Source organism: Phocoena phocoena, chromosome 2 (assembly GCF_963924675.1).
Source record: "Phocoena phocoena chromosome 2, mPhoPho1.1, whole genome shotgun sequence".
Lineage (NCBI taxonomy): Eukaryota > Metazoa > Chordata > Mammalia > Artiodactyla > Phocoenidae > Phocoena > Phocoena phocoena.
Genome location: NC_089220.1, coordinates 131549169 through 131577100, shown reverse-complemented (window position 1 = coordinate 131577100; position 27932 = coordinate 131549169). Strand labels below are relative to the sequence as shown.

Below are 27932 nucleotides of genomic sequence, written 5' to 3'. Positions count from 1 at the left end.
ATTGAATATTCAAACTAAAACATCAAATTCATTAAAAAGTAAAAGAACATTGTGAGAATCATTTTTTATTTTGGTGTACTAACTCAGGCTTTTCTTCACAACCAGAACCTCCACGTTTGGCTGTTCCATAGGGGGAAAAAAAAAATCAGTCAACTAAGATAGGGAATTTTTATGAAATTGAGCCACATGGAAATTTGAGTCATTTTCCAAGAAATTGTTTTGACCTAAACTCTACACTGTTGAGAAGAGGAAGCCACTTTTGCCCTTTGGGTCAAATTCCCTGGTGCTTTCAAATCCTCCTTTATAAACATGAATGCTTCTGTGACAGACAGAGATGGGTTTTCACCATTGTGCCCATTAATAGATGTTGGTGGATTGCTGAAGATGAATTAAGTCACTCTGACAGTCTATCCAATTTTTGATGCGAGTGACTTGAAGAATTAGAGTCAGTAAGAGAATAAGGGAAAGAAGAAATTTAAAATTGAGTGAAAAAGTAAAAATGTCTTGTGAGTTTGACTTTGCAAGAGGAAGCAATGAGTATGACCTCTCCTGTACAGAATGGTGGCATAAATGGGTACAGAACAGAAGGTAAGAAGTTATTCAAACCAGCCCAGCACCCTTACTCAAAAGGGGGTAGCAATGGTATATTCTAATCTCAGCCCCTCTCTTTGCTCTGTTTCTGCCAGTAGCTCCATAAACAAGGGCAGACGCAAGAAGGGAAATTTGTGCTCTTTGACATTTCAGCCATACTGGTGCTTTTACCAGTCACTGCAATCAGTATGGGGTGGTGTGTTTTCCTTCTTCCATCCATGGGTCCAGTTTGATGGGACAGAGAATACAAGATGAGAATGATTTTTTTTTTCTTTTGCTGCAAAGAAGATTATTATAGAAATGGTCTCTTAAATTTAGAAGATATTTGCTCAATAATTTAGTACAATTCTAACCCAAGTAAAATTTTAGGTAGAAAAGAAATGTTTTGTTAGATTTATTTGAGGTTTTAGGTACTATATGTTAGATGTGACAGCTACAGTGACCCAGCCAGGCCTGAGCTAAGAAGACACTAACTAAATCCCAGTTACAGTAGAGTTCATAAGGGAGCTAGGATATGGTATCAGAATATAAGAAATAGCATGAAAATGCCACTCTTCAGGGAATCCTCTTTTCTCCAATATGGGAGTAATTTCTAAATTATTTTTATAAACATTAGCTACCTAACATGGTAAAACACATTTTAGGTTTTCTATAAGCGAAGTAAGGGTAATATTCTTAGAAAGCTGAATTCCATATACAAAATCTGGATATCCAACATGCCTTATTGTTACCTGCTGGAAACCTTTCTGAAGGACTAATGAGAGAAGGGTAAGTAAGCTAGCCTTGTGAAGACAGAAGAAATCAGGGTCAGCCAATGGAAAGGATTGCAGAATTCTCTGAGAGAAGCAGCACCTCCACAGGGAAATGAAGTTCTGTTGTCTGTGGGGCTCCCCTTTATCAGCTCATGATATTGAGGTAGCGACATGCTTGCGCACTACAAGTGGTCACATCTCACGAGTAGGCAGGGACCTGGGGGAGTCAATAAATAAGTTGTGAAAAACGTAAATTTATCTCTGAAGTCACTCTGTTGATAATAACCACGCTATGATAATATGGCATAATAATTTCTATAGCAGACCAATAAAAGTGAAGTAACTGAGTTAAATCTTTTATGTTTCTTAGGAATCTGAGAAAAAGGGCTTAATTGAAAGAATCTATATGGTACAGGATATTGTCTCAACTGTTCAAAACATCTTGGAGGAGATAGCTTCTTTTGGAGAAAGAATTAAAAAGTAAGTTCTACATTTGTGTTGTTGTGAAGTGAAACTGCCATCCACTAGGACAAACGAGGGTGGGGAGTCTTAGGAAGGATAGGATCAGAAAATGCAAAAACAAAGAAAAAACAAAAGCAACAGTCTGGGCCTTTTAACTTTGGTTGGTGTGTTCTTTGGGCTTGTCAATTTCACAGGGTGGCTGTATGGCCCAATTTACACCAGTTGTCCCAGCATAATTATTAATAGTGTCTCTATTCATTCTCAAAAATATTCTCGTTTAAGCGATAAGCTATAGATTAAAAAATAGATTGTCCTATACAGAAATAAAAAAGGAAGCAAATATGCTTTAAAGGAGGCTTTTTCATCTGAATCGCAGAATACAGTAAGTGCCTTGAGTGAAAGTTTTTTCTCTGTTCTCCAAAGAATGGTACCTAACTAGTAACATTGCAGATGCAAAGATGTAAAGTTAATTCATCACATACATGGACAGCTTAGGACAGGGGTCAACAAACTTTCTCCATAAAGGAACCAAGAGTAAATGTTTTCAGCTTTGGGCTATATGGTTTGTGTCACAGCTACTCAGCTCCCTTGTTTAAGTGTAAAAGCAGATAGTTAATATGTAAATGAATGGATGTGATATGTATTCCAATAAACCTTTATTTATAAAAACAGATGTCAGGCTAGATTTGACTCAGCTCCAACCCATAGCTTGCCATCCACCTACATTAGGGCATAAAGGCTAAATTCTCTAATGGAGTCTCAACTGACAAAAACTCTCTTGTGATTCATGTTTTTATTTTTTTATTTATTTTGTTTTATACATTGTGAACTCTGCGTAACTTGGTCTTCATATGATACCAATGAACAGAGCAGGTTTTTTCTTTCTTTTGAATTGTAGATGTTTGTTCCCCCTTTAAATCCAGAGTTGTGTCAGCCATGTTGTTCTTTCTAAAGATTAATTAATACTGTTTCTTATTTTATTGGCCATTCTAGTTTCTTTAAGTAAAGAACATAATATTTAGAAATTACATGGGTAAAGAAGAGACTAAAAATAGTGCTAAAAGCCAAGTGAAATTTTGTCTATCAAATGCAGGGAAATCAATAAGTGGTGATTAACATCAGGAAATATAAACAGCTAATACGGAACTTTCTGTGGTTACTGATGCTATTCCTCCATCCCGTATTACATGAAATTGCCCTTGAGTGTCCATTTATTGTTGGCATAGCAAACATGTTTCTTTTGCTTAAAAAAAAACAGGTTCAAAGTCATCTTCAAATGTAGTGAGTTTTTACTGAACTTACACATTGTTATTCCCACGAACAATGTCAAGAAAAATTAAAGAGCAGTAGGGGGCTTTGGTCATGTATATTGATATTTATCTGCTTTATTTCTCTAGGTTTCATATAAATTGAAACATGATTCCTGAATGTACCCTCAAAATTGCTTAGCAGAAACATAAGTGACAGTAGAAAATTAGTGAAATGATGAAGAGAGCATTTATAATTCTTCATTCACACATTCAACTATCAGTGTTTGAGTTTCAGGCACTGGCTTTGTTTAAGAATGAGAAATGTGGGCTTCCCTGGTGGCGCAGTGGTTGAGAGTCTGCCTGACGATGCAGGGGACACGGGTTCATGCCCCGGTCTGGGAAGATCCCACATGCCGTGGAGTGGCTGGGCCCGTGAGCTGTGGCCGTGGAGCCCGTGCATCCGGAGCCTGTACTCCACAACGGGAGAGGCCACAACAGTGAGAGGCCCGCGGTAGAGAAACATCAACTAATGTCATGTGCCAGCCAGATACTGTTCTAAGCCCTTTACATAGCAACTTCTTTAAGGAGTTACTTAAAGGAATTGGATTAAATGATTCCAACAACCCTACAGAGTAAGGATTGTTAGTATCCCCATTTTACAGATGAAGAAACTGAAGTACAGAATGATTAAATATGAAGCCCAGATCACACAACGAGTAAGCCATGGATCTTCGGTTTGAACTTCCCCTCCTCACTTTACACTATAATGTCATTATCCTCTGGGGATCTATTCTCTTTCTTTGTGTGTTTTTTAAAATAAATAATACTTTAGTTTTAATTCATTTTTTTGTTGTGGTATAGTTGATTACAATAGTATATTAGTTTCAGGTGTGCAAGATAGTAAATTTTTATAGATTATATTCCATTTAAAGTTATTATAAAATATTGGGTATACTCCCTGTGTTGTACAATATATTCCTGTAGCTTATTTATTTTATACAGAGTAGTTTGTACCTTTTAAACCCCCACCCCCATCTTGCCACTCGCCACTTCCCTCTCTCTAGGAATCTATTTTCCAACGAGGGAGAACACTAATAAGACAATTAGAATAGGATTGATACTAGGTAGAGGTTAGGTAGGATGTGGGGGGAGGTCCCACATCCCAGGAAGGTTGTAGGAGAGAGAGAGAAACAAAGGAAAGTTCTGAAGAAGCAACAACTTATCAGCATCTCTGAGAATGAGAAGAGCTAGCTGGGCACAGAGTTGATGAATGGGGGCTTCAGTAGGTGGGCACCTTTGTGCAGAGGCTCAAAGCCCAAGACTGTGCTAGATACAGGGAGATGGAGGGGTGTCAGTATGTCTGTGCCACTGGGGATGGACGTGGCAGAGCCTGGAGACGCGGCTGGTCATGCAGGGCCTTGAGTAGATGGAAAAGCAAATGAAAAAAATTGAGTGAGGGAGGTACTGGCAGCAAAGAAGATAAGAGGATGTGGAGTGGGGGCAAGACTGAGGCAAGAAGGCCATGTCCTTTGGTAAAAGTATCTCCATGTTTGAATGTCTGTTAATAGACAAATGTAGCTGTTGTGCAGTTGATAATGGTCAAGGAACTGTGTCTGATGAGAAGAGGTCAGAGTGATTTAAACAGGCCCCCAACTCTACAGTGCTTTTGACGGCGGCTGTGCCCAACACAGCTGTGGTGGCCACGTCTGAGATGTATTTTCAGCCATGAACAGAGCACTATTCTACCCAGCTGCAACACAGGAAGGCACATGAGGCTCAACTCCTATTAATTCTTTGGCCATTCATTACTACAGTGACCTTAAAGTTCCCACTGGGCATTCAAGAACAACGTCATGTGTAACTCTGTTGGAATTCCATTGTAATTCAGCGCATAAGGACCAGGAAAAACTTTTACCCCAACTTTTGGCAGCTAACAAATAAATAGACTTACATAAATCTCTCAGAGCAAGGCTTCCCTGCTCCTGACAGCAAAGACCCTGATGATTTTGCATTTGCATGGAGTGAACGGTATTTTCTTTTCTTTACATTCTCTAATTACCTTCTTTCATTGTATACAGGTTTCAAATGTATGCATGCATCAGGCTAACATTTGCTTAACATGTGACATTTATATTATCCCAGGCAGCAGACAGGGTCGGTCAGAATACTGAGGTATCTTGTATGTCCTGTTACGATAGAGTGGTGGCTCCAACACTTGTGTCCTTGAGTGGTGAGGGAAATCTCCACAGAGGAGGTAATGAAATTAAGGTAGACCTAGGACAGGGGAGTCATCCCTGCAAATGTTCCAGAGTAAGGCTTAGAAGGCACACTCCTAGGAAGAAGAACTTCTTTGAAGTAATATTATGAAATATTAAGCAACGAAGATGAGAAAGCAGGATAAGTGAAGTTTGAATGATGGTGAGCACGTGGGGAATGATAGCTTGATGGATCTTATATTTTATCTAAAGTTACATGTTTAAGGGGCAGAGAATGAAGGCAGAAAGACCAAGGTGAGGACAGGAGGCCAGTTGTGAGGAGAGAGTTCACAGACTGGGGTGAAAACCATGCATGTATGAAGGAAAGCATCATGTGGGTAAATCACGAAAGAATGGTCTACAGGATTTTATGACCCTCGTTTCTGTTTCCATGGGTAGAAGAGTCAGAGGACTTCATTTTTCCATGCCTAGGAAATGAGGAAAATAATGACTTCATTGACACAAAGGTCAACTAGTGGGGCACCCAGTTGGGAGAGAAACTCTAGGATGGAGTTTTACCCACCTTACTGGATGTGATCACAGTAATCTCTGGGTTTTGTTTTGAAATTTTGTCAAAGACATTCTTAGGATGTGTTAGTGAACCTGAAGAGTTGAATGAATGAATGGGGATTCCTTGGATTTTTTCATTCATTGAAAGGTTTGAGTCAGGGATTCCCTATTTAGAATTTAGGGAGCTGCCAAGTCAGGAAGTCTGGGGATTTCTATGAAAATATTTAACAAATTGTTTAATTTTGAGATGGAAAGCTTTGATTTATCAGAGTTCTTCAATCTTGGGCATTCTATGAAAGACAAGATACTCCATGGTAACTGGAGTGATGGTCTAGTAAGTTTTTGAGTGTTAGTGCCAGTATCTTTGAACTAAGTCCTCAGTCTTACAAGCAGGAATATTCAGTGGATTAAATGAGTAAAATGTGCCATCTTACATCTTCTGAAATGTCTACAACTCTCTGGATTCAGATCCCAGTTCTGCCACTTATACTGGAGTAAGTGATTGGGGCCAGTTATTACCTTTTCTGACTCAAGTTCTCATCTGTAGAATGGGCATAATAATAATTGCTACTTCATAACATTCCTGGATGAATTTGTGCCTATAAAGAGTTTAAACCAGTGGATGGCCTTTAGTAATCACATAAAAATATTAACTATTATGAGTATTATTTTTGGTAAATTGCTTTGACCTTCTTCCTCTGTGTCTTAAATTTTTTAAAAACTGTGAAACATTTTACCACTAAAACTGTGGGTTGCCAAGAGAAAAATACATGACTTAACTGACTTGGCTGTTGGGAGGGCTAATCTGACAGTGTGTCTACGAATGTATCTGGTACATATCTCCACTTTTAGCATCCAACACATAAACACATGTGACACACCATGCACACAAGCAGACGATCATTGAGATCTTTATAAGGATTGCATTAATTGGGAAAAAAATGACATCTTGTTAAAATTTATGTTTTCTGACATATGAATGTAATATATTCCTTCATCTACTTAGATCATCATTAATTTACCTCAGTATTTGAGAGTTTTATGTATAAAAATTTGACACATTTTTGTGAGATATAGTCTGAAGTATTTGATTGGTTTCATGCTATTTTTGTTTGTTTTTGCGTTACGCGGGCCTCTCACTGTTGTGGCCTCTCCCGTTGCGGAGCACAGGCTCCGGACGTGCAGGCTCAGCGGCCATGGCTCACGGGCCCAGCCGCTCTGCGGCATGTGGGATCTTCCTGGACCGGGGCACGAATCCGTGTCCCCTGCATCGGCAGGCGGACTCTCAACCACTGCGCCACCAGGGAAGCCCGGTTTCATGCTATTTTAAAGGGTATCTTTTTTTTCAGATTTCATCTCTACCTGTCTGTTACTGGGATGTAAAAGTGAAATTAATATTCCTACATTGACTTTGAATCTATCAACCTTGATAAACTTAATTATCTTAATTTTTATATGAAAATTATTATTCTGGTTGTTGTATTACATAAACATATCATCTAGGAATAATTTTTTTTTCTTTCTTATTTTTCAGTCCTTATACATTTTACTTTGTTTTCTTGCTTTATTGTACTGGCTAGTAGCTCCAGTACAGTGTTGAACAGAATTGGTGTTGGTGAACATTCCTTTCTCATACACGATCTCAGAGAGAAAGCTTTCAACATTTTACCCTTAAGAATGTTGTTTTCTGTAGGTTTTTGTAAAGGTGCTTTATTAGCTTAAGGAATTTCCCTTTTATTCCTAGTTTGCTGAGAGTTTTTATTGTGAATGTAGGTTGAGTTTTGTCAAACATTTTTCTGCATTCATTGAGATAACCTTATGGTTGTTTTTGTTTTCTCCTATTTTTGTTAATGTGGTATATTATTATGATTGATTTTCAAATATTAAACCAATCTTACATTTCTGGAATAAACTCAGCTTCATCATGCTATCCAATCTCTTTATATATGCTGGGATTTTATTTACAATTTTTTTGCCTAGGATTTTTGCAGCTGTGACCATCAGTGAGATTTGATATATAGTTTTCTGTTCTTGAAAATTCTTTATGGTGTGAAGGTTATTCTAGACTCATACAATAGGTGGGCAATGTTCTCTCTTTACCATTATCTGGAAGAGTCGTGTAAGCCTGTTGTAATTACTTCCTTTAAGATTTTATATAATTTTCTAGTGAAGTATCTGGGCCTGGAGTTTTCTTTCAGGGAAGATTTTAATTAAATATTCAGCTTCTGTAGTGTATATAGAGATCTGTTCAGCTATTCTATTTCTTCTCATATCTGTTTCTGTAAGTTGTCATTTTCTAAGAGTTTTTCCATTTCATTTAAATTTTCTACTTTTGACATGAAGTTGTTTATAAAATCCTCTTACTATCTTTGATGACAGTAGAATCTGTAGCATTGTTCACTTTTTTATGCTCAAAATTGTGTTTTCCCTTCTTTCTTCTTGACAGTCACTTATCAATCGTTAGTCTTTAGCAAGAACCATCATTTGCCTTTGTTAATCTTCCCTGTTGCCTGTTTCCTTTTCCATTAATTACTACTTTTATTTTTAATACTTTCTTCCTTCTACTTTCTTTCAGATTAATTTATTATTCTTATTCTAACTCTTTAAGATGGATAACTAGATCATTTATTTTCAATCTTTCTGTTTTCCTAACGTAAGCATTTAAAGTGCTAAAGTTTCCTAAATGCTTAACTCCATGCCAAACATTTAGGCACTGATACTCATTATCAATTCACATTTAGTAAAAACTTTTTTCTAATTTCTATTTTTATTTCTTCCTTGCCAAGAAGTATATTGCTTAATTTCTAACAAATGGTCAACTTTTATAAATTTTTGAAAAGAAGGTTATTGAGTGTATTATTTTATATACATTCATTGATTAATTTGTTGATGGTGTTCAAATCTTTTATACTCATACTGGTCTTTATTTTTGGTTCTTCTTGTATTAATTAAAGATGTGTGTTAAAACCTTCCATTGGGGTCATGGATTTGTCTACTCTTTGTAGTTTGATCAGGTTTTGCTCTCTATATTCTGAAGTTATGTTATTTGGTTTGTACATGTTAAAATTGTTGTATTTTCCTGTTTAATTGGATCATTAATCAATAGAAAGTGACCAATTTTAAAAATCGGCCTTAATGTCTTGTTTAACTAATGATATGGCTATACCATCTTCCTTTTGGTGCTTTCTTCATAATACAAGTTTTCTCTCACTTTCTTTCAACCTGTTTATGTTTTAGATATCTCTCTTGTTTCTGAGAGTCACTGTCTTTTACTTGCAGCATGCAGTGCATGCAAATTTAATGTGGTTACTGATATACTTAGATTTAAATCTGTGGTTTTTATTGTGTCTTTTTTTACCCTCGCTCTGTTATTTGTTTTTTTTTTCATTATTTTCTGTAATTTTCTTCTATTTTCCTCTATATATAAGCACCCTTTTGCCATTTTGTTGCTGTTGTCGTTGTTGTTACCCTAGAGTTTACAGCATGGCTTATTACCACAGTCTAATATTAATTGTTACTATTATCATCTTCCCAGTCAATTCAGTCAATTAATCTATGTTCCATGTCTCTTCTCTTTGACATCTTCTATCCTTTTGCTCTTTGTGATGCCTTCTAAGTACTTTCTTTGGACTATCTTTCACAACCTTATTTCCTCTGATATTTAAAATCCAGTTTAATCCATGCATGGGGGTCTTAACTTTTTGTTTATTTGTTTGTTTGTTTGTTTGCGATTCACGGGCCTCTCACTGCTGTGGCCTCTCCCGTTGCAGAGCACAGGCTCCGGACGCGCAGGCTCAGCGGCCATGGCTCACGGGCCCAGCCGCTCCGCGGCATGTGGAAGCTTCCCAGACCAGGGCACGAACCGGTGTCTCCTGCGTTGGCAGGCGGACTCTCAACCACTGTGCCACCAGGGAAGCCCTGGGGGTCTTAACTTTAATCACTGCATATCTTTTTAAAGTTCTCCTTGCTTTGTTTTCAAATCTTCTTGGTCATTTTCATCATCTCTTCCTTGACTATATTTTTAAGCCTCTGTTTTTTGACTTTTAAATTATTAAACATTATTATTTAACACATTGTGTTTGCTTTCCGTATTTGAAGACTTTTGTTTGGGATTTTGCTGTTAACTTCTGCTGGCTCTTACTCATGATGCTGTGTGTCCTTTTATATTTTGCAGTTTTAATTATGAACTCATATTCCTTGGATTTGTGTGTGTATGAGGCATACTCAGATATCTGAGTTGATAGTGCATTTCCTTAGAGAGGATTATTGCTCGAGTCACTTTGGGGTGACTCAACCTGGGATCTCTTTTTTTAATTAAATTTTTTGCTGAGGCTTTTCGGAGTATACTGGTAGCATAAACTCATGATAAATCCTGGCACTAGCATCGTGACACACAAGAGAGTTCTTTGCATCCACTTATATATGGTGGATTTGTCCCTCCCTTCCTTTCTTCCTTTTTTGTCTCTGTCTTTCTGTCTGTCTCTCTCAATTCATCCTTACTCTGAAAATGTAAGTTTTATGCAGTGTTCTTCTACTTGAATCTTCCTTTGTGGAGGCCCTAGGCTTTATCTTCTGCCCCCCATGCAGGTAACAGATGCAGGAGTTCAAAATTTCAATATTTGGCAGAAATTATTAGAGTGAAATTGACTTTGGAGGTTGATAATCTCCAGAATTCTTGCAATATATTTTATACTCTGATGTTTTCTTATTTTTAAGTCAGCCTAATGGTGGCTTTTTCTTTTTTTTCAAGGTATTAAAAATTATTTAGCTATTATTTAACTTTTTTTAAAGGCAGGTTTGCTATTTTTAGAAAAGGAGCCATGATGTATATTTCTTTATAAAAAGTAGTTCCATGCATTTTCCATAGTTTTTATTATCTTCAAAACGCTACCTGATATAATTAGCTTTTTTCATATTTATGTCACTTTTGTACAATAACAACAAGAAAAATGAGGCTAAGTAACACTTACTGAATAATTACTATGTGCCAGATATTGTTTTTAAGGGGTTTACATTTATTAATTCATTGAATCCCCTCAGCATCTCTATAAAGTAGAAAGTCATTATTCCCACTTTACAGGTGGGAAAATTAAAGCACAGAGAAGTAGAGTACATTGCTTAGGCTCACCTAATGGAAAAGAGATGGGTTCATTGCTACCTACCTGTGGATTGGCATCCAGGATCTGACACTTACTATGTCGCTGCTTTAAAAAGCAACAACAACAACAACGAAAACAGAAATAGGGCACACAGATTGGTATTTGTTTTTACTTGTTTATTTCAGTTTTAATTTATTGATTTTATATTTTTATTTATTTTGATTATGTGATATACATCCATGATAAAAGTAATCAAACAGAAAGCTTCCCATTATTCTCTGTAGCTCCATCTTCCCTCTTTCTTTCCCTCTCCCCCCATCATATTGAGCTATCATTCACAGTTTGGAGTATATCCTCCAGACGTTTTCTCAGTATGTGTGTGTGTGTGTGTGTGTATATATATATATATATATATATATATATATATATATATACATACTACATATTTCTGAAACTTAGTTTTTCACTGTATCTAGCTTTGAGCCTCTGTGTTGAGGGCAAAGGTGTTTGTGTGGGTATTCTTTTCATATTCTCATTGTTTTTTAAAGCTGTATTGTATTGCAGAGTGTAAATCTATTTAGCTTTTCCTCTTTATTTAGATAAGTTTAGATATTTATTTTATTTAGATATTATCTTATTGATGATACTGAAGCTATTTTCTTTTTTAACTACTGCAAACCATACTGCATCACACATTCATGTACTATCCCTGTGTCCTTGTGCAAAGATATTTGCAGGTTAAATTTCTTGCCCTGGCATAACAGGGGCAATTGTGGCATCCATAACATTTTCTCAAATATTGTGAGGTTGCCTACTAGAAAGTTCTACTACAAATTCTTCTATGGAAGAGAATAGTCAGGAATGGACCTACAAATATGTAGACATTTAAAATAACATAGAAAGCAATATGATAAAGGAGTGGGGGAAATATTGATTATTCAAATTCTTGATGTCAAGTCACTTGACTAGGGGAAGTCTTTTACAAGAAATACCAGATCTAAAAATCAACAGGGAAAAAAGTTGATGAATTTAGTCATGTAAAATACATAAATTTTATCTTTAAAAAATTATAAACAAGATTTTTTAAAAAGACGAGAAAGCAACAAACTGGGAAAATGTTTACAACAAATATGACAGAGGACTGATTTCTTTAGTATCCAAAGAGATTTTATTTGAAGAAGACATCAAGGGGGGTGGGGATAGACAAATAGTAACTTCTTTCCTTTTTTTTTTTTTTTTGAGTTTTTACAAGTGTGCTAGAAGCAGAGCTAACTTTTTTTTTTTTTGGAAACAAAACTTAAGATAAAAATTTAATATGAAAACTAAGCTAACCATCTTTCACGTGTTACCAGAGCTATTGTAAATGCAAGTACCTGTTAAATTCTAGCAAAACTCTATGCTATAGGTGTTATTATTATTCCCATTCTTTAGAGAATAAATTATTGTTCAGACTGATTGAAACACTTTCCTCTAGTCACTCAACTTTTAGAGGTAGAGCTTGAACTCAAACCCATGTCAGTTTGCTTATAAAATCAATTTTCTTAAGCACTTCCCTAAATAGTTGCCTCTGGCAAGGAAATAAGCTGGATATCACTAAGAAACACATTAAAATGACCAACAGTCATATTAAAATGCATTCACCTTTGCTTATAATTTAAAGAAGTGAGACATTAAATACACACACATGTGTACATAATATTGTATCTCTCCATAGGCAAAGATTTAAAATATTAATAACAATTTTTAACAAGAGAGTGAGGTATAACTGGATTGCTCTTATATTTTTAAATTTGTTATTGAAGTATAGTTAATTTACAGAGTTGTGTATGTATATGTGTGTGTGTATATATATGTATATATATATATATATATTCTTTTTCAGATTCTTTTTCATTACAGGTTATTATAAGATACTGAGTATAGTTCCCTGTGTTATAGAGTAGGTCCTTGTTGTTGAACTATTTTATATATAGTAGTGTGTATATGTTAACACCAAACTCCTAATTTCAGGCTTGATTTGCTCATCTGTAAAAGGGGGATAATCCTTACTTGTGAGCATTACAATCTAAATATATAAAAAAAAATCTTGGGACAGTGGCACATATTAAATGCCCAATAACTATTATAAGCTGCTCTTCCCAAATCCCCTAACACCCACCCCACCAAAAAAACAAACAACAGAAATAAATCTTTCATCTCAGTAAAGATGAAGGCCCAGAAGAAGAAATGCCCCAGACACTCATGAGCTCTCATCAGGGCACTGGATTTAATGATCACTTTCTAGGATTGTGCACGGATTTCCATAGTACATTCAGTTCTACATCCCATATTCTAGATCTCAAGTCAAAGCAGGCAATAGATAGAACAAAAGGAGCCAAGGGCCTTGTGAAAATAATGTACGGCAACATTCCCTACATTGTCTATGGGTTGGTGGTGTAATGGTTTACAGCCAGTTGCTCCCCAGCCCATTTCAGGGCATTATGAACCTTCTGGAGTCAGTGAGTCTGGAAATTCTAAATATAAGTTATTAGAAAAATGCAAAAGCACTGTCCAAATATCCTCCCTTTTCTCAGTATTTACTGGCAACCATGTGTTAATTGAGAGAGAAACATTGACTTTGAAGTGACCTAACTCACCTTTCGTTTTGAAGCTCTGCCTGCACAGAGCCACATAACAGTGTTTAATCACTTTTGAGAGCCAAAGTCTCTTCAGTACTGTCGGTTCCAGGAAGGCAAAGTCACCAAGATTCTGACAAGCCGAATGGCAGTTGGTCTTGTGACTTTCTCCTCAAGAATGTTTTTCTACTGCCCAATCAGTTTGGCAGACTTTTATCTCCAAGTTTTGAGAAGAAACATTTCCAATAGACCTTTTTCATGTGTATAAACTAAGAAGTAAACATGGCAAAATGAATCTACATCTGTTCTTGAGCATCAGAGAAAATGACATGTATGTGGTTTGTCTACAGCACGTTTAACTGGACGGTCCCATTCCTTTCCTTCCTGGCCTGTTTGATACTGGCAGTTGCCACCATCACTTTGTATTTCATTCCACTGCGGTACATCATTTTAATCTGGGGTAAGTTTGGCGCGGTCCTTTTGCTAGCAATCAATTCCAGGTAAGAACCAATAACTCATTTTTAAAGTGTGGCTATAAACTTTAAATGTGCTCTTGTTGGCAATTAAACATGAGATTAAAAAAAGTATTGGGGGAACAAAAACTTCCAGGACCTCCCTGAAAAGGCCAGTTACATGAACGATTAGCATAGATATTTATAAGCCTCTTGCATAATTGCAATCAAATAAAAATGTGATTGTGCATGCTATTTCCCTTTGGGCTTTCAGAGTCATAAATACTCTTGAATAATATACTGCTGTGGCCCAGTAACTTTCAGGAAACGCTGTTATTCAGAGTGAGCAAACACCTGCATCTTGCCCTTTATATTATGTAAAAGTAGATCTAGCCGCTGCTAGCCTGCTCCTGACACTTTATCTCCCCTGGAAGGAAAAAAATAACCTAACCCAATACTTAAATCCAGAAGCAGTGAGGTGAAAGGGAGGGACCCTCAGTGACTACCTAACCAGTGCCTGAAAGGAAAGAAAAAGCTATTATTTACCAGGGGAAATGGTGAGGCTATATAAAGTTTAGCTGCTTTTAAAAAAAGTAGAAACAAAAGCAGCAAACTGGAAATAAATTTCAGGACTTGATTTACTCCTCAAGCTAGCAATTGGAAAAATTACAAGCAACTTTGTGAATATTTGTGTCTGTTGCTAGGTGGGCGCTGGGTTGATATAAGGAGGGTGCATTGCAGTTAGCTAATTGGAGAAGCAATCAACACTTTTCTGGAAGAATCTATCAGTTCTCATTTTCCATTGCTCAGCTCCTGTGACCACTGCTCAGTTCTTAACCATAGTTACTTCTAGGGATCTTCAGATGTTAAGAGAGGTTCAGAGAAGTTCCAAATGTAGGTGACTGTGTTGAGATGCATTCATCTGTAAGCAAAAGCTGAAAGCCTGCAAATGCCAGGGTGAGGGGGAGCTCTAATATTTCTAAAACCATTAAATGTAGACCATTTCCAAAGAGAACCCAGGCAGAATCCTGCTGATGAGAAAGGCCAAACCTAGACATTCAGAAATGGGAAAAGTCATGGGAAAAATGGAATAACTCATAACATTTCAGAAATAGAATGATTTTGAGAGAGCATAATCCATTCATAATCCATTCTGTATTTTATCCAGGAGGTGAAAATCCTATTACATAAAGTCTCTCTCCTTTGTAACAAGCCCTAGAAAAGGAAAAGATATTCTAACTCCCTCTTCAGGGGTCCATTTTAATACTTCATGACTCTTAATCTTGGAGAAAGTCATCTCATAGCCATGCTTAGTTTTTGTTTGTTTTTCTGTTGTGTTTTTCAGTTTCAGCACATTGGCCCATATTTGACCTTTAGGAAGGAGAGCATGGAGCTTTTCAGGGGCCCATTGATTAAGAAGGAATACATATTTTATAAAAGCATTTCCCTGAATACTCATATACTGAATGTTATCTGTATAGATTGAATAATCTCATTCTTTCTTGTTTTTCGTTAAGTGTTAGTTTCTCAATCCATTTGCTGATCACATTTAAAACATAGATCTTAAAACTGTTGTCTGACCCTAACAAGAACTTGATCCAGAATTATAAGCATTTGGCCAGTGTTTTGCTCTTTTTAAAAAGTTGGTGTGAGTTGATGGTCAGCTTGTTAAACACTGTTGCACATGATTTCTTCATCCTTCTGGTATCTACTTGATTTGCTTTTCTGCATCTCTCCCTCCAGAAAGAAGACTATACTATGTTTCTTCCTTATATTGTCAGTATTGGGATTCCAATCCATCTTTCAATTTACCCCACATCCCTTTGACTTCTCGTCTTATCCTCCAAGTTCTTGGCAGCTTTTCAACACCAACTTTTTGCATCTACTTAATGAGACATTGTTCTATTTATTGTTCAGCTTATGGATGAAATTATGAAATAGCATGGAGTTTAAGATGCTCTCCTGGATGAAAATAACCCTTTGATCTTTATGTTCTGTGTCTCATTCTTTAGTTTTAGACAGAGGTTTATAGTTTATTGATGAGCTTACCATAGATAAGCCTTGACTTATCACATGATCTGTTGCCTCTTCTCATCATGTAAAACCTGCCATACCATCATGGAATATATTCTGCCATTCTGTTAGGATTTATTCTTTTCCAAGACAAGTTAGTTATTAGCTAGCACAGATCCAGGACTTTCCTTTGCACATCTCTTACATGATCATATTCTTGGCAGAGAATTTATCATGTAGAAGAAGACAACTTTATACGTCTTAAATTTCTAACTTTCCTTTTAACCTTCTTAAGCATCAAAAGACTATTTCTTATCCTAAGTTACTCATTTTCATTGAGTCCTGAAGTGGTGGATAAGATCCTTAAATTTTTGTGTGTGATGTTTTTTAACCTTTTGGAGCAAAATTTTTTAACTCTGTGTTCTGTATTTCCCTATTCTTTACATCCAAATAACATTTTTGTATAAGTATTTATTAAGTAGCATAATTATTTAACATAAGTCTATGAAAGCAGCCTCATTTCATGATGGCTGTGGGGAACATTCCTTGACTCACCAACTTTATTGTAAGGTTTTAAATGGTGAGATACTTTCTTTCCTTTTTAACCGTATAATTCCCAGTGCAGCTACATATAGGTAATAGATCTTTAGTGGGTACTTAGAAAATATTTTGAGTGGATGAGTCTGCAAGTTTAATACCTGTGATCTACATAGATGGCAATTTTTGAGCTCACTACCTCTCTTATTTGGGAGTGTAATTATGAAAATTAAGTTAGAAGTGGTTTAAGAGGGATGTCTGGAATTTTCTCTAGAAAACAGTATCTACTGAATTTTGGTCATTTGTTTGTTGCATGTGTTTCTAGAAGGCAAAGCACCTTTGAGGATTAGATCCCATGGAGGTTTTCTGTACCTTTTGAGAGGTTTCCATATTCCTTCCATTCTGTTCTTCATCATAGATGCTCTAATTATACTTTTTCAGTTCTGATCTTAGCCACTTCTGATTTCCCAGGTAGATTACAAACTCTCCAAGCCGGATTTTGAGCTGCTTGAAAGAAACTGTGACTATTTAACTTTGTACCTCCATTTGATAATGCAGTATATATCACATGGAAGACACTTAGTGTTTGATACAGGAGCAAGCAAGGACCCTCTGCCCCATCTCGCCCATCCCTACCAGTATTTTGCAGTTAGGGCTACATGCCAGTCACTCATAAAATGTTCTAATTCAGTTTCAAGTGTCTATTCCCTAGTGACCATATGTGCAAAGCAGCCATGCGATTTTTCCTCTCTCTTTCTCCGAGTGATTTATTTTTTTAACCAGAGGGCTCATTCCAATCCACTGATCTATTCAATCTATCATCATTAAATTATAGTGTCTTTCCCAAATGTTAATCCCTTGGTATTTAAATCCCACTTTCTTTCTTTGGCTAAAAAAAAACCATAAAAATTTACGGCAGATATGCTGTATCGTTTAGGTTAAAAAATCTAAAAGTACATCTAGCATGCTACTGGAGAAACCCACAACTTCCAAATTTGGTATGTAGTCACATACCTGCCAGTATAAAGACTCTTCCATCACCACCTGCTTTGTTTTCTTGGCTTATTGACATCTACAGTAATGATGGTAGCCCCCTTCATTGTGGTGGAATTTCAGATTATAGAATCCTCTTGGCTTTGTTGTCCAATGTGATTCTCCCTTCAACCCAAGGAACTATATAATATAGGTCTTTATTATTCAAATTTTAATATAAGAAATCTAAGGCTCAGGGAGGTTAAGTAATTTGTCTGAAACTACAGCTAATAGTACATGGTGAGGCCAGAACTGGAACCCAGCTATTCTTGTTCCCAAACCCTTGTTCCTTGCCCAGTTGCCCTTTAAAGATGACCACAGGCTCTATGATCCCCTCTTGACACTTGGTTTTACACTGTAGATAATATGGTGGAATTACTGACATTTGAGCCTGTGACATCTTAAAAAAAACAAGATGTGCTTTTGAAGCACACAATCTGAGTTCCTTATAATTTTTATTCTAACAAAGTTTTTCAAACGTAGACTGTCGGAGTGCTTTGTGGACTTCTTCTGCCCTTATTGGTGCATTTGAGCTACTGGGCAGGTTTATAATCTACTCAGTGACTAAGAATGCAGTGTTTTGATCGGCTGTGATATTATCCCTGCCTGGCTGTTCATTGTAAAGACTCCAGATGCGCACACTATATATAATTAACAATAGAAGATATATCTTTCCTCAATACGTCTTTGTCTCCCTTCATCATTTTGCCTTGTCTGTTTTCTTTTGCCAGAAAGCCCATGCTACAATTAAATGTCTTTAGAATAACACAGTGGAGAATATTTTAAAGGAACACTGGGGGAAATTTTAGCTAGAAACATGAAGCTGCCTGTGGAGGTAGAGGGAAGAAAGGCATAGAGTGGCTTTGACTTGAGAAAAAGTGGGCTATTTGCAGGAAGTCTTCCCCAGCCCAGTCAGCAAGCACCCTTGACTTATGAACATGGCCAGGTCCCATTTGCCAAGCAGATGTGAACCCAACCCTCTCTAAAGAAACTACCAGGAGTTTGTGTCAGGTGTAATGGCATGCCGAAAGTCCAGTTTTAGATGAAGGCAAAATAATATTTAATGAGAGAAGGAAAACATCAAACCTCTACTGTGTTGTAGACTATTGAACAGGTAAATGTTACCTTGCCTTCAGAGTAAGAGCCAGTCAGGGTACCACCAATGTGAACATTCAGCATCACGGAGATTGACAAGGACTTCAGATATGGTCCTTAATAGACAAGCACTCTGTGGGCAAACTTCAGAAGGCCACCTTCTGCTTCTAAGACTCGGCACAAAGGGTTGACATTTAGTGAAAAGACCACGTTTATAAACTCTGGCTACAGGCACACACACCTCCAAGAAGCTCCTAGGAGCAGAGTAGGAGACAAAAGCTGGTGGAGGGGTGCATCCCTCTGAAGAGGGAACCGTGGGCAGAGCTTGTCCTGGATGTGCCCACGTGCCCAATGTGCCGCCACCAAGGACAAGTTAAACGTCACACCCCCTTCTAATTACCGTTGTCCTAAATCAGCACCGACTTCATGGCCTAGCCAAACCCTCGCACCAGTGCCACGGTCCATAAATTAAGCTAGCAACCACAGTAAGATAATTTTCCAATAATAACTTTTCACAGTTTCCTGCAGCATCAAAGTAAAATCAACATGTCAAGTTCTGTTCTGCAGTGAGAGAAGAGAAACCTGTGAAAATGAGTTGGACGGGGGGCGGGAGATAGATTTCTTGTGGGTTCTTTTTAATAACAGAAAAACAACTCCCACCCTCCACCTCCCGCTGCTAGGTTTGGTCCAGAGCTCCCAAGCAGAGACTTGTTGGGGCTAGTGAAGGCCTTTTCCCATCTGGGACATTCATTTTCCTAGCAGAGGAGGCTGTTAATCAGTGTCGTCCAAAAAACCAGTGAGCTCCACAGTTTTAGTGTGTGTTTCTGCCGCCCTGCTGATGGAATTGTAATGGGATTTTCACAGCTGAAGAAGGCAAAGCCCCTCTCCAATGATCCCCCTTTCCTTCCTCCAAGAAAAGACATTTGTGAATGATTCCACATGACAGCAACGTGTGCATGGCTTGAGGTCCAGTAATTGTTTTCACACTAATTTTTACTTGTGAGTGCTTCCCCTCTCCCAGTCAGGTGAGTTTTTAAAGATAGATAGATGGATAGAGAGACATCAGCAGACAGACAGAGATCTCCCGATATTTCTGTTTTTCAGGCATAAATAAATTTACTAAGAAGTTTCGAAATCCCTACGCCATCGACAATAATGAGCTACTAAACTTCCTCTCCAGAGTACCGTCTGATGTTCAAAAGGTATGTAATGAACGCTCACCCCCAACAGGGGCCCCGACCCTGAAGTCTGGCCTGCCCCAGAGCCAGAGGAGCACAGGGCTGTGCTTGTGTGAGTCATTGAGATAACGAATCAGAAAATCCTTAAAGAGGCCTGCCTTGCAAGGAGGTGGCAAGAAAACCTTTGTCCAGAAGCATGAGATGATTGGGGAAAATTATCCTGAAAAAGAGCTACTTAAGAATGATCTGGAGCTCACACTGTGAGGCTGTAGTGCAGTGAGGTTTGTCCCTTTTCTGATCGTTTGCCTTCCCAAAGAGGATAAGATGCGCTCAGCGAGTAGGAGAGCGTGAGATCCAGAGCTGGCGGAGTCTTGCCTATTTTCCTCCTCTTCTGGATGGCAGGCATTCTACGGGAAGTAGGGGGCAAGAGGATTACTCTTTTGATTCTTCTTTGCCCCGATTATCTCCTAGGCCACCCTCCTATCCCTTTCCCTTTGAAGACCTAAAGATGCTGAGGGCAAAGCCCCCACTTACTCTAATACACATAGAGGCAGAGACAGCATGCAATAATTTGAGATCTGTCAGAAGTATTATTCACAGGTAATGGTCACTTAGTCCAGCAGTGTCCCTTTTCTTTGGATACACAGAGGTTAACCAAGGCAACAATACCGGAAAGTCCACAGGGCAGCCTAATTCAGGGCCCTGCAGATCAGGCTGCTATAAATCCAGAGGCGGGAGGGCAGGCAAAGACCTCTCTAATGGAGAAGAGAAACCATAGAATAGGTAGATGGGGAGACCGTGGCATGAAATGCCATCATGACGATCAAAGACACAATCTTTTATTGTCTGAGAGAATCCCAAATCAAGTATCAATTTCTAGGCCACTGTACCGTAATTCATTTCCCAGCAGCTCCGGGTGGATTGCAGAGACGTAAGGCTGAAAGGCCCCGGAGAGTTTCTTTCCTCTTCATTCCAACTTCTAGAGATTAAAATAGACCTTGTGATGCTTTATCTTTTAACCTTCATTTAATGATATAATTATCTATTAAAATGCATTCTATAAATATGAATTTCCTTGTTAACATTGCATTGCATGATTGTAAAATAGTAGCTTGGCCCCTGTTTGTTTGGCCTTGAAGATTGGCAGGCGTGTCATCCCCTAGGGGACCTTCACAAGACACTCTAAAGAAAGCATGCTTTTTTCACATATCTGCTTTCCACCAAGTATAGCTCAGTTTATGTGATGGGGTAGGATGTCCTTGAGGAGTTTGGCACAAATACTCAAAATAGTGAGCACATGTGGTCTGTAATACAATACTTTAAATAAAGCTATTTCACCATCAGCCTATCAAAGCACACACACCAAAGCAATACGACTGCAACATACCATCACTTGAGTCACAACGTGAGTTTGTGCCTGCATCCTTGAAGAATGGAAATTCCCATCAAGCTCCCGCTAAGGATTATCTGTGCACAGTTTGGGCACCAGCCCTGAGCGAGGTCATCCAGTTGGAGTTGGCGTGAACACAAAGGGATACAACAAAAGAGCATTTGAGGAAGATGTACAGTAAGCTAGCAAGATCTCCGTGTATCTCCAAGAGCACTTGCTAATAACACAGTAGACAGTTTGCCACTGGGGACTCCCCACGTGCTTATATTTGTCACAGATGTTTTAGCCATTACACTGTAAATGAAATTCATTTATAAGAGAAATATTTATTAGTCTGGGGCCAGCGTTAATTTCAACATCTCTCCCCCCTCTGGCAAAAGAAATGTATGTAATTGGCAGAGATTTTTTTCCCCAAGATTTTAGATATTTCTAAATGAATAATTCTTAGTAAGTTGCTGTATCATATACTAAGGTAAACATTCCCAAGAGGCTGTTATTAAGCTCTTTTCTGGTTGAACATGGGCATACACAGAACTAAAACCATCTAGCAGTGCCGAGAGCAGGTAGAAACCCAGAAACCCATGCATCTCATTAGAAAAATCTGCTTTTAATATTTTGGTTTCAAGAAATGATGCATGACTCCTCAAATCCTTCCTGCAATTAATCCCTCCATGTTCCTGTGTTTAGAAAATGATTCATTACCTTTGAACCTTCCTTCCTTTGCCTTGGTGCGTCCTCGGGGAGCCATTAGCACACTGTGGTGAGCTAGGGTTACCTAACTGCCAGTGTCACGTCTGTCTGTTTTCACAGGTGCAGTATGCAGAGTTGAAGCCCGGCAGCAGCCAGAGCCCCCTTCGGAAGAAGCGCAGCGCACTCTAGGACACACACAGACCTTGGACGCCAGCACCCGATTCCGTGTTGGGCTGATTAGACCAATATTCTCTCTCGTTCAGTGGTATCCATGGTGTCAGTCTGAAATGTGTGCTGTGTGGAGCCCTGTCTGTATCCTCCCTCTTCTTCGTTGCACAGATGCACGCACGTGTGTGTGCATCCATGTGCAGGGGTGTCCTGGTTGCATCCTGAGTCAGCCCGGTAAAAGGGAACAACCCAGAGATGGTAAAAGACTAACATCCCTTCTCAAGTAGGAGATAAAGCAAGGCTTCCATGGGTCTGAGCACCCTCCTTGAGAACAGCCAGGAGGCCACTTGGATTCGAGCATGACTTTGAACTCGTTTTCACACATCCAACAGATTCTCATTAAGATTCAGTTATTTGCACTCACCACCCCTACACTCCTTTCAGATGATTGTTCATGAGTCCGTTTTCTTCTCTGAGTTAACAAGTCCTTGATAGATAGTCACCGTCCACCCAAATAATATATATTATAAATAGATTTTTTAAAAATAATTACCAGGATCAGCCCAATTCTTTAGGGATCTTTCAGCCGTACTTACCAAAGACCTATATGTAAAATTTCAGTAAGCTGCTTGGTGCTGGATGCCAGCCTGCATCATGGTCCGTTGCTGGCAATGGATGTCCCAGGAAGGCCCCAAGGGATCATGCACCCCAAACCTGAAGGTTCCCTGAAAGTATGTGGTTGCCTCAAATAAGCCATTTCTTCTGACTTGACTTTTTGCTTATCTCCCAAGTAAAATCTCAATATTATAGCTTGAGAAAGGGGCGGGTGGGGGGGGGGGAATGAATGAATGAATTCTGAGAAGTGTTTTGAAAGATAAAGGCTGAGCAGGAAGGGACCAATGTATGTGGCTGCTTATCTGATTGTCATACTCCCTTCATTTGCCTGCGTTTTTAAGAAAGTGAAAATGCTGTAGCAATCCAAATGGATCTCTTGTTCCTGAGCAAAATAGGCTACACGTAATAAAAATATATCTCAGAACCCCATTCCCAGAAAAGTACCACCCCAAAGTCTTTTTGAGTATATCAGCCTTCACCGTTTCACTGTAACCCCCTCCAAGTAAAAATCCCAGTTCTTATGCATATATAAAATGTATACAAATACCTTTCTGTTCAAATAATGTTTAAGTTGTAAAGACTGTATTTTGTTGACACGTACTTTGTATGTGCAGATTTATATATATATATAATATATATATATATGTATTGTAAAGAAAAGTTGAGGTAAAAAGATCTAATAGTGAGTTTTACTGTTTTTTTTTTCCTCTCTCTCTCTCTGGGTTGTAATTTAATAATCTTCAAACAAAATGTTTATGAAAAATGCCAAAGATTCTAAACCTTATCACCCTGTGTCTGTTTTTCTTCATATTCTATCTTCCTGGGTTGCTTTCTGGCTGAGCCAGATTTCTGCATGATTTGATTTACTTCAAGTTAATGAAGCCGGCTGAAAAAGAACCTTGCAGAAATTATAAAAGCTCCAGTAAATCTCTGAGTTGTACATACAATAGATACCCAAGAACCTCTTTTGTTAAACCAGTTAATCTTCTGTGTAAACAATGCCTCATTGTCTCACTCCCAACTACCATCTAGTTTATCATAGTCTGTCATTTTGTAAGGACCTAAGTCAGACATTTTTAAACAGACACGTGAGATCTGATCAGTCATTTGAATGAAAACTTTCAGCAGCAAAATAACCCCTTATTCATTTAAAAGTGGAACCAATACTTTATTGTTATTCTCTTGCAATAGAATTTCAAAATGAAATAATTCGCCTGAAAAGAAGGCATCATTAGTTAGACTTATCTCTTCTGTAGTCCAACTGGAATTTTCAGCATTAAGTTTAGGACACAAACAGTAGCTGGGACGCAAGAGCAAGGACAGAATGAACCTTTAGTAAACTGTATGGAAAACAGTTGTTAATTAAGTAGGCATGGGATGTTAAAAATGAATGCTATCTACAAGTGAAATGTTAAGATTCATACAAGTAGTCAAACTCGTATGAAAGATTCGGGGATGCTTTAGATAAAATTTATGGATAATGGTTTCACAGTGTGATAATTAAAGATAATTTAGTAGGAATGTTGAAGTCTGGCCAAGCTCTTCTGGTTCTTCCAGTCCTGCTTGGTGTCTTACAGGCATCTCTTCCTCAGCAGTTCGGAAATTCAGCATTATCTTTCCCTCCATGTGTGCAGGACCCCTAACCCCACAGTCTCCTTCTAGCTTTGTTATTCCTTATTGGCACAGGCATCTTATGGGCTGGGAGGCCCTTGGCATCCCTTTTTTCATTCCTCCTGCTTTTATCACCATCTCCCAACCCATAAAATCTGGTAGATCAGTGTTGACACATTATCATGTCCGTTTATGTTTTGTACATTTCCATTCGCGACCACCCAAGTCACCGCCCAAGCTGAGGCCTCTGTAACCTCTCACAAGTCAAGGTAATGGTGCCAATTACATTATGCCAGGTCAATATTCATTCGGATTATTCTTTTCCCTGTAAATACTTTCTCCTCAGTTTCTATCCAAATTAATTCTAACCTCCTTCAGAGCTTTCAGAAGTCTCCTACCCGCACTGGTTTTCTTAGTTCCTTGGCTGGATTAGAGTCCACCTTTCTCTTTTGCACCCCGACAACTTAGATATCTTTATGGCATCTGCCGTATTCTGCCATCGCTCATAATTACCAGAGGCCTTGACTCCCACTTCCCTCCACTGGATAGCCCATCCTATCTGGCATCTAATAGTCACTCAGAAAATATATGATTCACTGGCCAGGTCATAGAAAACATTTCTTTCTCTGCCCTTTCATGTGTGATTCTCAGAACAGAGGCCTGAGCTGGATAAATTAGTGTGCTCAATCCCAGGAAATAATTTCTTGCATTAAGCGCACACCCTCATATTATGTGATATTACTTATAAGCTCTGGCCATGTTGATTAAACTTTTAAACTAAACAGTGTCATATTTGGAGAAGTCCTTACCTACATGTCAAAGGAAAATATAACGTTTATTTGTAGGTTGTAAAACAATTTTTGATTCTTTTTCTTATTATTTATCACTGAGCAAACATATATTGAGTGTTGATGATATACTTGAACAAAACAGAGTACATTCCCTTGGTAGAGCCAGACATTAAACAGATATTTTCAAGCAGTGGCATGACATTCTCAGATTCAGCTTTTAAAGAGATCATTCTGACTGCAGTGGGTACACAAGCAATTACGAATGACCAGAGAAGAGCCAGTTGTAGAGCTCCTGATAAGTTAATGTTTGCCTGGACTTTCAAATAAGAGCACTGGAAAAAAACACATATAGGTGAAATCAGAGAATGGTTAAGAGATTAAAGTGAGCAGGACTTCACAGTTGCTTGACTATGGGGTGAGGGAGAGAGTAGATCAAGGATGGTGCTCAGTCCTCTTGTCTCTGGGTCTGGAAAGATCATCTTGCCTTTTACCAAGAGAGAGGATTGTAAGAGCAGCCAGGGGAAGAACTGCAGGGGCCCAATTTTAGATGGCGTTGAATTTGGGATGCTTGAGAAACCTCCAAACGGGGATGTCTATGAGGTGACTGAAATGGAGCTAAAAGAAATACACTGTACTTGAGAGAGATACATTTAAGGGCCAACAGTCATAGAAGATGAATGAAGCTACATGCTTTAAGAGATTGAAAACACACACACACACACACACACACACACACACACACATATAAAGATTAGTCAGCTAAGACTAAATAGAAATTGAATTAAATAGGAAAGCAGTAAGCATGTGCTGTCATAGAATTCAAGGATCGAGCATGTTTCCAGAAATATGTGTGCTAAATGCCACTGTGATCACATAGATTGAGGACAGAATGATGACCATAAAGACATGGCAGTTTGGGAGGACCTTGGCAACGAGTCATTTCAGGGGAGCGGTAGGAGTAGAAAAGATCGGGGTTGAGACGTGAGTGGATGTCAGAACGTGGAGACTGAATGGAGGTAACTTTGCAAATTTCCACTGGAGGGAGACGGGGGAGAGAGGGCAGAGATTGGGAATGAAGGACGGGCTACAGGATGATTGTAGTAAGAAAAAAAATTAGATGTGTCATGAACTCAGTGTATACCCATCAGCTACAAAAAATTCTTCATGAGTATGAGATGGAGTTAACTATATTCATTATTTAAAATTATGTTCTGTCAAAACCCATCTCTCATTTAATCTAACTTTTATGGCAACAGAATGGTTGAAAAATCGAAATAGAATATTCTCTGAAAATATAATGAGTAGTCAATTGAAAATTGAATAAAAGTTGAAGGGTGACTTCTCAAGAATGGCTTAAAGCACATTACCTCTTTCTATAGGTCTCTTTGTATAAAACCTGCCATTCTGTTCCGGCATTTTAATGTAATAATTTACACAGGAAAATCGATAGTCAAGCACATCAGAACGGTTAACATTTTATAGCACTTATCAAATGCCAGATACTTTCTAGGTGCTTTAGATGTAATAACACATTTAATAATTTTTTGAAAAGCAACTATGATATTCCCCCCAAATACTTATTTAAAAAAAAAAAACAAAAAAACACTGATCTTATACAAACTCTCCTAGAAAACAGCAAAAAAGATTACACTCTTCTACACATTTTATGAGGCCAGGATAATCTTCATCCCCAAACCCAACAAGATGATACAAGAATGGAAAATTACTCACCAAAATCCCTTATGAATATAAATGTAAAATTATGAAAGATATATAAGCCTCTACACTGAAGAATATTAATGAAAGGACGAATATATACAAATGATGGGGTTCATGGATTAGAAGTTCAATATATTAAGATGTCAGTAGATTGAACTGGTAAAAATTAGAGGTTTGGGGTTTTTTTGCAGAAATTAATCAGCTGACTCTAAAATGTATATGGAAATACAAGAGTTCAAGAATAGTCAAAGCAATCTTACAGGTAGTAACTCTAGCAGATGTCCAGATGTATTACAAAGCTATTGTAACTAAGACAATGTGGTATTGGCACAAGCGTGGACAAATAGATCAATGAAGTAGAAAAGACCAGAAGCAGACCCACACATTTGGTAACCTGTGACCTAATTTATGTCAAAGGTAACATATTTGCAATGCGTAGGGAAAAGACCTTTTTGGAAAATGATGCTGGGTTATTTTAGTATCCATGTGGATAAAATGAATCGACCTCTTCCATATATAATTTACAAGAATCAATTCCATATGAGTTCACAGGTCCAAATGTGGATGGCAAAATAAAGATTTCAGAAAAAGACGTAGGAAAATATTTTCACATCTATGTGATAAGCAAAAAGATTTCTTAAACTGGAGACAAGATGCTAATCATAAAGGGAAAATATTGTTAAGTTGTTGATCATTACAATTAATCTTTTCCTCAAAAAATATGACTGAGTGTAAAAATAAGCCACAAAGTGGGAGAAGATATGCAATCTCTATATGTAAACTGGCAAAGGATTCTTATCCGGAATACGTAAAGAATTTCTACAATGAAAAGGCTGATAACCCAGTAGAAAAATGGGCAAAAGACTTGAACAGGCACTGTACAAATGAGCCTATCCAAATGGCCAGAAAATATATAAAAAGGTGCTGAACAGCATTAGTCATCAGGCAAATGGAAACTCAGATCACAAAATGATACAATTGCACAAAGCCAGAATAACTAAAGTAGGAAAGTCAATATTAAACATTATCAAGAATATGGGGAAAAAATTCTCATACTTGCTGGTGGGTGGGAACATAAATTGGTACAACCACTTTGGAAAACTGGTT

At 37.9% G+C, this 27932-nt stretch overlaps 1 protein-coding gene across 4 annotated transcripts in view; it reads left to right on the top strand.

Moving 5' to 3' along the window:
- MCTP2 (multiple C2 and transmembrane domain containing 2) overlaps positions 1-22110 on the top strand; it is a 190845-nt gene extending 168735 nt beyond the window's left edge. For all 4 annotated transcript variants that reach the window (XM_065872663.1, XM_065872662.1, XM_065872661.1 and 1 more), the window contains 4 exons: positions 1714-1823; positions 13885-13994; positions 19768-19865; positions 22042-22110. In XM_065872663.1, the coding sequence (XP_065728735.1) occupies positions 1714-1823; positions 13885-13994; positions 19768-19865; positions 22042-22110 (387 nt within the window). The remainder of the gene's footprint in view (positions 1-1713; positions 1824-13884; positions 13995-19767; positions 19866-22041) is intronic.
- Positions 22111-27932: the final 5822 nt, after the last annotated feature.